Here is a 12,628-nt window from a genome sequence, read left to right on the forward strand (position 1 = left end):
TGCTGCTGTTACACCCACAGCCATTTCCTTTATCAGGGAGGAAAAACTTTTCCTAATCCACTGTCTATCCTCTCCCAACTTCTGCTGCATCTCACTGGCCAAAACTTGTGACCACCCTAGTGGCAAAGTAGGCTCAGAAAGTGATCTTTTTGATTTCTTAACTCCTTTATTGAAGGTGAACAAGGAAGAAGGGGGCGAGGAGTGGGAAAGGATGTTGGAGCTAGTAAACCTAGAGTATATGGGTTGTATTTCTTTTCTAATTCAGTCTTGAGGTCTCTCTCTGGGAGTGGTTATAAATATTAGCTCTTCCTTGATGGGGCTTGGATATTTACAGCATGGCTTCCATGGAATACTTCTTTATCCGGCAGACGGCCTAAATCCTAGGTGTCTGACCCATCACGGGGGTCCCTCTCACAGAAAGCTTGTTTATATTAGCAGGCACATTTGTGGCTCTTGTCTGCCCCATGTCTGGTTTATTCCAACCAAGACAGCCACTCTCTAGGACAGCCCTAACCAGGAAACAAGTCAGGTTTGGGTGCATAGTCAGGTGAGACACAGAGGAGGCAAACAAAACATATGAAACAACAGAAGCAGTTTTATTACTTACAGATCCATAAGAAGAGGACAGCATGCCTCATAGGACCGATGGGAAGGGAGACACACATGCTCAACCAGTGGGAGGGGGACGAGACAGAGAGAGGGACTTGTGGGCCAAAGCCTTCACTGTGGTCTGGGTGTTACCCAACCAGGTTTCTCTTGAAGAATTCTAATTGGCTGGCTTCAAAGTTCCCTGACATCCCACTGTGACTAAGAGGTGGTTACTGAGGCATATCTGCAAAGTATATGTGGGGTATAGGGTCAATTGGATGAAGCAAGTAGCTTGTACCTGATGGTTCGATAGGGAGGTGGTCACCACAGGTGGTCATACAAGGCAGATGTCTGGACTGACCACATAGAGGAAGTGGGAGGAGGCAGAGAACTAGAAACTATCCAGGGTGACTACGCCCTGATTCTAGTATGAGAAGGTTAAACCTGTCCTCAGAATGGATAGTGAGGCCTTTGATATGTTCTCCCACCTCTTCATCAAGCATATTGACAAATCCTACTTCACCAACTTGTCTTGCTGTAACCTCCCGGTAGGTTCGCCTTGCTCGCTGCCTAGATAGAGCCAATTTATCAGGACAGGAGAACTGCAACAGAGAAAGAATTCACACAGAGCCAGCTGTGTGGGGGCCAGTTTTATTATTACTCAAATCAGTCTCCTCCAGCATCAGTCAGAGTTTTTAAAGACAATTTGGTGGGTGGGGAGGGGCAGTAAGTCAGGCAGTGCTGATTGGTCAGGTCAGAGATGAGATTATGGGGCTTCACTGTCTTCTTGAACTGAGTCAGTTCCTGGGTGGGGGTCACAAGATTAGATGAGCCAGTTTATCATCTGGGTAGTGCCAGCGGATCCATCAAGTACAGCATCTACAAAACATCTCAAGAACGGATCTCAGGAGCAGTTTAGGGAGGGTCAGAATCTTGCCGCCTCCAGCTGCATGACTCCCAAACCATAATATCTAATCTTGTGGCTAATGTTGGCAGTCTAGACCCCAGGCAAGAAGGAGGTTTGTTTTGAGAAAGGGTTTTGTCTTTGTTTCAAACTGTAAATTATAAACTAATTTCCCCCCTTAGTTAGTTCAGCCTATGCCCAGGAATAAACAAGGACAGCATGGAGGTTAAGGACAAGATGGAGTTGGTTAAATTGGATCTCTTTCACTGTCTTAGTCATAATTTTGCAAAGGCAGTTTCACTGCTACCTGAATGATTTTCCTAACTTCTCCATCAATCTCCTGGAAGCCTTTCTCCTTAATCAATTTCTTCAACTCTGCCAGACACGTGGGAGCTTCTTCATCAGCAGATGTGGCCTCTCCAGTTACTTTTATGTTTTTCAGTCCAAACCTATTCCTCAATCTGTGTAGCTGTCCTTTACTTGCAGTAAATGGCTTGGTGTGCCTAATTTCAGGGGATCCCTTTCTGAAGTCTTCCCATAGGCTCAACACTTTCTGGCAAAACACACTGCGGTCAGTTGAAACACGTTTTCTATTCATGTCTCCCACCCACAAATGTAATGCCTTTTCCGTCTTTTGCTGTTGCACTTCAAACTACAAAAGTTATAGCCACAGTGCATGACAGGTGCTTAGTTAACTAGCAAGAATCTTTTTCCTTCTTCACAATTTCATGGATAATTTGTTCTTATAGATTTTGACAACCTCAGCATATGATTCTTTTTCTTCCACCTTTTCATTTAAAGAAGCACTTTATGGCTTCTCCTTGGCATATCCAAACTGTCAGCACCACAATTCCTGTGCTTTGCGGCCATTATGAAGTAAAATAAGGGTTACCTGAACATAAGCTGGTGTTATCTCCCATTATCGCTGCTGTACTACAGGTGCATCTGTTAACCAAGGCAGCTACTGAGTGGGTAATAGGTGGATACGGTACACAGCGGGGCTACAAAGAGATGATTCGCGTCCAGGGTGGGACACAGTGGATGGCCCGAGATTTAATCGGGCTACTCAGAACGCAGGCGGTTTGAAACTTAAGAACTGTTTAATTCTGGAGTTTTCCATTTAACATTTCTGAACCAAGGTTTGACCACAGGTAACTGACACTGCAGAAAGCATGAGGGGGGGAGACTACTGCATTAATATTAACATTTTCAAATATTACTTTTTGGTAATGAAGTGTGATTCAGGACCCTCCTTCTCAAAGATTAAACGAGATCACCAGGACCTCCGCCAGCTTCAGCAGCTTTGCACAACTCTGTCCTCGCAGCCTAGCCAATCAAAGCTACAGGTTGAGTGACGTCACTCTGCTGAAAGTCCTAGCTAATTCCCGTACTCCTTTTCTCCGCCCTGCACCTCTACTATTTGTTACAAGTGGCCAGCAGCCATTTTGGATTTGGGCGGAAATGAAAGTAAAACTGTGCTGTTAAAAGCTTAAAAATTCAAATCAAGACAAACTTGAGCATTCGACGAAAGCATCCAGAAAGGGGACATCTTGGTGGACTAACTAGACCACTAGAGCAGTGAGTGAAAAGCGGTGTCGTCACGGCGCCCACACTCAAGATGGCACCGGCCTGAGACTCACCTGTGCGGCCGCTCTACCTCGGTTCCTGGTTCGTTGGCCTCAGCGGTGGTGTCGGAGGGAGGAAGGCGGGCCTTCTGTCCCGTTTCCGGACCCGTCTCTATGGTGTGGGAGAAACCCGGCCCCCAGAAGATTGTGGGTGTAGTGGCCACAGCCTTACAGGCAGGCAGGGGTGGTTGGTGTCAACAGGGGGGCCAACAGGGGACCAGAGCCAAGACCCTCGGCCTCCTCCCCCGCCGCCCTCCCGCAGGTAACAGGGAGCCCTGCGCTGCGCCCCGAGTCCTTGCAGGACTGCGCTGTGGGGGAAGGGGCCGGGCGGGGAGGAGGCGGCGGGCACGCGCCCCGCTCGCGGGTCTGCGCTCTGGGTCCCGCGCAGGAGCGAGCTCGGCGCGGCGCCGGCTGCCGGTTGAGCTGTGCTCTCCGCTTCGGAGCACCCTCCCCTTGCTGATTGCGGGTCGCCCTGTAATCTGCGCTTCGCGGGCGACCCCCGCCGGGTGAGGCGTCCGCGGTCAGAGCTCTCCAAGGCAGCCGCGGAGTCGGTCCTCGCGGGGAGGTGTGGAAGGTGAGGGGCCAGCGAAGCAAGAGCGGAGCCCCGGCCCCTCAGTGACCCCGCGGGGTCGCGGCGAGCAGGGCGAGGGTGCTCGGCTGGGCGGGTCACTGTCCCGGGGCGGCAGTGCCCGAACCCGGGGGACTCCTGGGGGCGCGCCCGTCCTCGGGAAGGCGGCCTGATTCTTGATCCAAGACCAGTGCCCGGTCCCCCAAGGCCCAGCTGGCTCCTGTCTTGGCGTAGTGCTTTCTGTTTAGAATAAAGATGAAACATTTTTCGGAAGGGCATATTCAGGAATCCATGTGAAATTCTCGGAGTCAGATCTCGAATTTTGGGGGTCACTGTTACTGCTGTTTTAAGGACCCGTGTCCTTATAAAATGTAATATCTTGAGCTGAAATCATGATTATTTTGGTCCATGAAGACATAATTGTGTATTGCTTGTCAACTAGCAATGCTGGACTGAGTTCCGCAGAGGGGATATATACCTGAAACAGACGAAAGCGAAGGGCCGGAGTAATGTTGCCGCTGGATACCAGAATATCAGCCAGTACAGTGCGTTCTTAATACTCACAGTGCAAGCCATTATCTTCGGAACTTTCAGGCTCAGGGAGCCAGGACCAAGATAGTCTCCATTAATTGCTGGGAAAAGAAAATACTTGGTAGAAACATTTCCCTAGAGTACACGGGTTTCTTTGTTGAGTGTATGGGTTGCCCTTTGACCTAGACAAGGGTTTTTGTAATCTACAAGCGGTCCAGAAATTTCATGTGCTGCCCAAGTAGGCAAAAGAGTGGAGGGAGATTATTAAAGGGAAGACTGATGCATATTCAAGTCAGAGACTATCAACTCAGTGTTTTTTTTTTGAGACGGAGTCTCACTCTGTCGCCCAAGCTGGAGTGCAGTGGCCGGATCTCAGCTCACTGCAAGCTCCGCCTCCCGGGTTCACGCCATTCTTCTGCCTCAGCCTCCCGAGTAGCTGGGACTACAGGCGTCCGCCACCTCGCCCGGCTAGTTTTTTGTATTTTTTAGTAGAGACGGGGTTTCACCGTGTCAGCCAGGATGGTCTCGATCTCCTGACCTTGTGATCCACCCGCCTCGGCCTCCCAAAGTGCTGGGATTACAGGCTTGAGCCACTGAGCCAACTCAGTGTTTTTTTATTGAGTGGAGATGCTAAGTGCTACAAAATACCTATTCTGTGATACTAGGATATCCTTTTCTACCTTATTGTGACTTTTTAATTTCAAAGCTAATGAGCAAGATGTTGTGTTTTCCCCCTCCTCAAAACAACAGGAAAGCATTTTGGAAGGCCAACTGTTTTTCTTACATTTCAATAAATCAATTTTAGCTGAAATATCATTTTTAAAGCACTGGCGGGCATGGTGTAATCTCAGCAACTGGGGAAACTGAGGAGGGCGGGTAGCTTGAGACCAGGAGTTCCAGGTTACCGTGAGGTAGGATAGCGTCAATGCACTCCAGGCTAGCAACAACAGAACCAGACCCTATCTCTATTAAAAAAAAAAACTGTTCATATAACAGTATTGGTGCCTCTTTAGATGTATTAGTGTGAAGAATTACTGCTTCAAACATTCTCAAATTGCAATGATCAGCACACCTTTTTAATTTTCCCCCAATAAAGTTTGCACTGGGGACATAGAATATAGTCCTACCACTTTCAGTATTACACTGATGGTATCAGTGAATTTCTGTCAAAGTTAACATGCTTTCAAAACAAGAAAATGGCATCCTTTCCAGTTCTCTCAAGAAATTGAGTCGTCTCTTTTAAATTTTTAAGTGATATTTTTTGAAGTCTTAGACCTAAAATACACTAAAAAAATGAATTTTAACTACTTCTTAACGCTGTTATAACTTTGTTAATTACTTTATAGTGGAATTCATATAAAATCTAAGGTTAATAGCTATTGCAAGGTCAATATTCCCACAAGGAAGTATTTCGCTATTTAGAAATAAGTAAATTAAATGTCCCTTTCTTCTGCCTCTGGTGACTGCCATTCATCTAGCCAGAGCGCTGACCCTGAATCCTGGTGGCAGTCTTATCTTCTGGGAGGACTAGTATTAACACTAAATAAACAGCATGATTTCCTGCCAAGAAGATATTCATTTACATACAGTCCCTTATTCTCTGCTTTTCTCTTATTGTGTGTTGATTTTGGAAAGCTGTGTTTTGTGGCTAAGAGAGAGGAGGTCAGACTAGCTTCAGATACTTTCAAAGGAACACTTCTGTAACTCACTCTTCCAGTCTGGCTGGCTTTTCAGGCAGGAGTTGGAGACCAAGTAGAGTTTTCTGCCTGTGAAATGGCAATTAGTTTCAAAGAACATAGACCCATTCAAGCTACCTGAGGGAAAGGGGGCTGGTTATAAGCGTGTCAACGGGATGTTAGGGTATCTGGGTGGAATTGGATTTGAGGCTGGGCTTCTGGTAACCTTGAGATGGATAGTAGCAATGTGCCCCCTAAGTATGACTAAGCTACTGTCCCAGTGTTTGCTTTTTTAAATTTTCCTACCAATGGACTTCCTCCGTGCTTGACAAATTTCTGACTTCATGTGGCTTTGGTTTGCCATAGCTCCAACTCTACCTCATAGCATCCTTCTACCTTCAGCTGTGCTTCTAATAGGCAAAAATTGTTCTTAGTTCAAATTCTTGGGGGAGACAATGATCTGGCCAGTTTATCTCTTCACTCAGGCCATGAGACTGACGACTAATTTGTGAATTGACCGCCCTTTGGCCCAGGCTAGGTACCTGACAACATTAACTGTGCCCAAGAAGAGGTGGCAAGATCAAGTGCTAAGCATGAACCTCCCTACTCAGCAGGCGGTTGTGACCGTCTGGCCAGACTCCATCTCCAGAATCGAGGGATTAACATCGTTGCTTTTACCCGTGGTCCCACATAAAGTTTTTATTTGTAGTCCCAGTAGAAAGGTGAATGTTACCATAGTTGCCATACTTGGCATTTTTTTAGTCCTGTTTTTTGCTTCTCTGTCATTTTTAAAAAAGATACATTGCCAGGTAGGTAGGAATTCAGTGAATTTGTTACAAAGCAGATTTAGTTCTTACTCTCAGAAACAGTTTTAGATTTTGAAAAGCTTCAATTTTAGATAGCTTTAGACTTTATACATGTGTTTCTTATGTAACGATGGTTGTGGATCAGTAGGCATTTTAAATTTTGTTCTAGGCATGTGTTTTGAGCAGCATTACATACCCGGTGTAGAAGGTGTTGTATGGAACTTCACCGAAGTGGGGAAAAATTCCAAGTAGAGGGTCAGTGTGTAATGATTATTGAGTTTATATTTGTCCAAAGAATACAGATTTTTAAACAAATTTTTAAAGGCCTACATAGAATTATTGGCTGTATTTGTAGCAGTTTGCTTTCTACATTGCCAGAGTTAGTAAGAACTCTATTTTCTAATTTTTATATTATGGTAAAGCCACCACTGAAAACTGACTGCCACAGATTTTTCAGACATACGTTGTTTGGCCTATATAGGTTTAGAAAACATTTGATCCAACATTGAAAAATATGGAGATTTCCACAAAACTATTCAGGCTGTTGGTTCCTCATGATAAGTGGCATGATCTGACAGTTCTGAAACTGCAGTCTTGGTTGGAACTCTGTGATAGCCACTCTCTTCAGAATGAAAACCTCTCACAGTAGGTCCCAGGCACGCACAGTAGGTCCCTGTGCCAAGCTGCCAGTATTGCTGGGGTGCTGCGCGTCACCTGTTGTCACCCTGTGAGTTTGTATCCCTGTTGTCAAGAAAGATATGTTTATATTGTAGAAGATTTGGAAGGCGCAGGCAAGTGTGTGTGTATAAAATTACCTATAGTCTGACCTTCCACTGCAAACCTCTGTTAATGCTTCAACATATATTTTTCAAGTCTGTGTGTATATATGCATATATTTCTTTTTAAAACAACTTTGAGGTGTAATTGATATAGAATAAATGAAAAAAGTGTACAGTTCTATGTTTTGACATTTATAATCACCGATTGCCATCATTATAATCAAAATAATGAATATATCCATCTTCCCAAAATTTCCTCATACATCATGATAATCCTGTCTTCTCCCTTGGTCCCTGTAACCGTGCCCCTTCGCTAGGCAAGCACTGAAGTATTTTGTCATAGTTGCATTTGAATTCTGTGTATGTGTGGGCTTTTTTTTTTTTTTTTTTAGCGTTTGAGATATTTGAGATGATTGAGTTTTGTGTTTTCCCCTTTTTACTTGGGATAGCCTTGAAGAGTAGTGTGATCGTACTTTTTCTTATGTTTATTGTCATCTGTGTTTCTTCAATGAGCTGTTTTCCTTCCCATTGTTGTACTGGTGTTTTAGTGTTTTACTTGGTTTATATGAGCTCTTCATTTGTTAATATGTTTTTCATATTAACAATGTTTTTCAACATATTAACATTAAAACAGTGATTTTCATCATTGTTATAAGTATTCTCCAATTTGTATTGTTTTTCTTTATAATTTTAAGTTATTTTAGACATACAGAAGTTTTATTGTTCTTGAATAATAAAGTTTTACAACATTTTCCTTAGGATATACAAGTGAGTTAGGAAGTATGAATTGCTTTATTCTATTTTTGATTGCCTTTCCACTCTGAAAGTTTGTATGTGGTGGGGTTTGGGGAGGGACAGTAACTACATGTGACTACTTAGTAATGTGCATTTTCTCTAGAGTTGTTAGTTGTTAATTAACAACCATTGCTGGTAACTTGCTGAGCATTTACCATTTTTACTGTCAAACGTCCTAGTTACGAGGATCGAAGAAACTAGTAGTTTGGGGTGGCTATGTCTGGATATCTCTTGTTGATGTTGCAGATAGGGATTTAATGTTTGAAATTGTTTTCTATTTTCTTTTAGATCTGCTTGGCTTTGAGGAAGAGTGGCAGTACTGCCTCACTGCATAAGGGATGGGATCAGAGAACAGTGCTTTGAAGAGCTATACACTGAAAGAACCACCATTTATCTTACCCTCTGGACTTGCTGTTTATCCCGCTGTACTGCAAGATGGCAAATTTGCTTCAGTTTTTGTGTATAAGAGAGAAAATGAAGACAAGGTTAATAAAGCTGCCAAGGTACCATAATAGGTGACGACTTAATAGTTAGTACTTTTTACTATCTTGTTTTCTTTTAAAAAAATATGAAATTAGTAAAGGTCAAAAAAAGTAAGATCATAAGGAACAGTATTTTATTATTTATGTCCTTTCAAAACATTGCTCTTACTTCGTGGGCCTATCTTGTATTTGCATGACATGGTCAGGTACCATACTATAGCCAAAAAACATCATAAAACTCAGTATGATGGCTTTGGTTTTTTTGTTTTTTGAGACAGAGTCTCACGCTGTCTCCCAGGCTGGAGTGCAGTGGCGCCATCTCAGCTCACTGCAAGCTCCGCCTCCCGGGTTCACGCCACGATGGCTTTTATCATATTTTATTTTTCTGGTGAGAAAGTTAGGGAGACATTTTTATATAGCTAATATAAGATACAAGGAGCGATATAAGGAGTTAATCTTGTCTAGCAAAATTCTGTTAAGTATCGACAACATTCTGTAGGCTTCAGCTTCCTCCTTAGGGAAAAGATCCTTGTAGTTCATGCCTTATAATTGCTGCTCCAGGCAGAGGGTGCCAGTGCATTAGCATGCTGTCTGTCACACTCAGGTGACCCTGGCCTCTTATTAGAAAAAAATGATGTTACTGTGGAATATAAGTCAATAAAATAACCCCAATTGTCTTTTTGAATTGGGGAAAATGAAGGCGTTAGTTGATGCTTCTTTGGATAGCTAGTACTTCGGAAATTTAGCCATTCAGATATATCATCTTCTAAAAAGGAAAATGTAGTTGTATTAGCAAATTAATTCTCCAGTGTTTATTCTGGTAGGCATGCTATTTTCAGGTTGAACTTGAGATCTTGATTTTGTTAGAATTAAAATCTCTATTACCTTGAGTCCCTTAGTAATATCAACAGGTATGGAACATTGATTTCTATTTCATAGGACTCTAAATTGTTTCTACTTTTTAACATGGTTATAAAGGATTGTATTAGTAATGGAATTTTGGTCTTCCATTGGTCACAACAGTTATTTATTTGATGTTGTGTTTTTGATCAAGCATGAAATTGTTATATGATGATTCCTAAAGAAAAAGATGTGTAACAGTTCTCTGGAGATGCATTTCCTAGTAATGCATTGTGGTAAAAAGTATAGCTGGCTGTTTTATTGCTAGGTAATTTTGCTTTTTGGTAGAACCACATTTTGACCCTTTTTTACATCATCTAGATATGAAGAATTTTTTATTGTGATTTTACAAAAGACAAAATGCCTTACTTCGCTTTCTTGTTCTTACAGTTCATGTCTAACATGCCTGCTGTTATTTTTATCTAATAAGATTGTGCATATTGTTTTTTATAATAACTTAAACTGACTGTTATCAGCAAGGTACTAGAGATTTATCTTTCTTAGTTTTTTTTTCTGTATAAGATTTTTAAAAAATGGTGTTACCCTTTATGGTGCATGTACCAAGAAAATTGAATAACCTAGATCGAGTTTTTAAAGGAAAAAAACACAAAGTCCACTCTCCATTTTGGAGGACTTCTATGCTGAAGGAATTGCGAAGCTTGAGAGGGAAGACTTATTCCCCCTTAATATCCATAGATATCCTTTTAAGCCATGTCTGAGTCTTTGCACATAGTTCATCTTTGTCTCTTGGTAAGCCATTCTGTGGCTTTGAAAACCTCATATATGAATTTGGGAAATTTGAAATTGCAACAAAGTGATAACTTTAGATTCTCAGAATGTTTCTCGTAATCTTAAAAAACTAGGTCATAGTACTTGAGAAATGTATGGCATTCGATGTGTTAGATTTTAGGAATTTGATGTCCTAGGTATCTGACATACTAAAACAATATATTTAGCTTGCCTCACTTTCTCTAGAGTTTGGGTTGTTGGTCACACCTTTGGTAGTTTTAACGATTATTTCAAGCAGATATATAGTGTTTTCTGTGGCAGATGTTACTGGATAAAAATATACACTTTCTCCACTGTTACAAGTGAAAAACAGCAGTCATAGTACACCAAGATGAAATGCAAGTATAAGCTCTGGCCACAAAATAATATGAGAACTACTTAGTTCTATCTGACCATCTCATTTTATCTTGAATTCATCGGCTATAATTAACAGTATAATTTGCTAACTGATGATGATGACTCATATATGTAAGCCTATAAACAATGGTAAATTCTAAGCCCGTATTTGATGGCTGTAGTTTGCTGTAATCCAAGTGTTTAATTAGAGCTTTGTGGTAAGTTTATAAAAGCTTATAAAAATGATTCTTGAGTGTCTTTATGCCAGGAATCACATTGGACTATCTAGGAGTGGTATGTAGATGTTATATAAGTGCTCTATTTAGTATTGTTGGAGTCATTATGCTCTTCTCTATAATGGATTCAGGCTGTTGTGGAAGGGTTGGTCAACGTATTTAAGAATGCACATCGTGTGGGCATAACAAGAAATGGGAGAGATGATGGCTATGTCCGAAGGAGCTTGCATTCTAGTTGGGGAAAGCTGTTCTCCTCTTTCTCATACTGACTTTTTTTTTTTTTTTTTTTTGAGATGGAGTCTCACTCTGTCTCCCAGGCTAAAGTGCAGTGGTTCGATCTTGGCTCACTGCAACCTCTGCCTCCTGGATTCAAGTGATTCTCCTGCCTCAGCATCCTGAGTAGCTGGGATTACAGGCACGTGCCACCACACGCAGCTAATTTTGTTTTTAGTAGAGATGGGGTTTCACCATGTTGGCCAGGATGGTCTCGATCCCTTGACCTCGTGATCCGCTTGCCTCAGCCTCCCAAAGTACTGGGATTACAGGCGTGAACCATCGCACCTGGCCCATGGTTGACTTTTTAAGAAATTACTTTTTGCCCTTCATAATCAGAATGCAGTGCCCTTATGTGGCTCCTGGGCACTATCCACTCAGAAGAACTTCTGAAGTATCATTCATGCCTCAGATATGATGGACCCACCAGATGGAATGGCCAGCTACTTGCCCCCACCACACCTTTCAGACTTCACTCTCTCCTTTTTCCTTTAATGTTGATAACCATCCAACCTGCTATTCTAAACTAATTATCTGCCAAAATCTCTAGTCTGAGCTCCAGATCTATATTTTCACTTACCTATTGAACATTTCCACCTAAAAGTTTTATCAGTACCTCAAATGCAAGCTCTACACAATGGAATTCTTTATTCCTTTACCTTTCTGCGTTTTATTGTTAGTTTATGATCTAACCTTCAGATAGTGGACATTTACCAAAAAAAAAAAAAAGAAAGTATCTGCATTTTGTCTTAGATTTACATCTTCAGAGAAAAGGAATAATATTTTCCCTGAAGGTCCTTGTTCTCTAGTTTAGGCATCTTGGTCATTTTATTATGTTTACTTAACATATTTAACAGCATGAATTATGGCTTTGTCCCATCTAAAAGCCTGCAGGTGGATTTGGGCTGTAATGCTGAGTCAGTTAACTTTGTGTAGTTCTCAAAGTGAAATAGCAAATCAGAGGCAGAACAGCAATAACAAGTTAAGCCTCTGAGGCTTGAATGAATTCTCTGGATAACTGAATCATAACTGATTCCTGATAAATGGGAATCATTTATATTTAGGGATAGAATCTCATACTTAAGATCCCTGTTTGGGTGTAGATAAATATCAACAGTGATAAATTATATAATACTATTCCTATTTAACAGTAAAGGTCCTTACTCAGAATCCTCTTTCAGAGACCATGACCTAGGACAGTGAATGGGATGTAACAGGTATTCAATAACTTTGGGGAAAGTGCTTTCAAGACACTGTCATTCAAAAATAGTCATCTTTCTCTACTAGGGCAAGGGCCATTTATTTGTTCAACTGATTTTGATTGAAAAATATCCTAGTTA

The 12,628-nt window shown here is 41.8% G+C and overlaps 1 protein-coding gene across 8 annotated transcripts in view; it reads left to right on the forward strand.

The window, feature by feature from the left end:
• Positions 1 to 2,899: 2,899 nt before the first annotated feature.
• The window catches only part of SCYL3 (SCY1 like pseudokinase 3), a 47,908-nt gene continuing 38,179 nt past the window's right edge, over positions 2,900 to 12,628 (forward strand). For 2 of the 8 annotated variants that reach the window (XM_017868432.1, XM_017868427.1), the window contains exons 1-2: positions 2,922 to 3,379; positions 8,561 to 8,775. In XM_017868432.1, coding sequence (XP_017723921.1) covers positions 8,611 to 8,775 — 165 coding nt within the window. In that variant the 5' untranslated portion in view covers positions 2,922 to 3,379; positions 8,561 to 8,610. Of the gene's footprint in view, positions 3,380 to 3,412; positions 3,692 to 8,560; positions 8,802 to 12,628 lie in introns of those variants that run through there. The other 6 variants (XM_017868431.1, XM_017868436.1, XM_017868433.1 and 3 more) reach the window with 6 other exon arrangements.

Source organism: Rhinopithecus bieti, unplaced genomic scaffold (assembly GCF_001698545.2).
Source record: "Rhinopithecus bieti isolate Rb0 unplaced genomic scaffold, ASM169854v2 scaffold_4101, whole genome shotgun sequence".
Taxonomy (NCBI): Eukaryota; Metazoa; Chordata; class Mammalia; order Primates; family Cercopithecidae; genus Rhinopithecus; species Rhinopithecus bieti.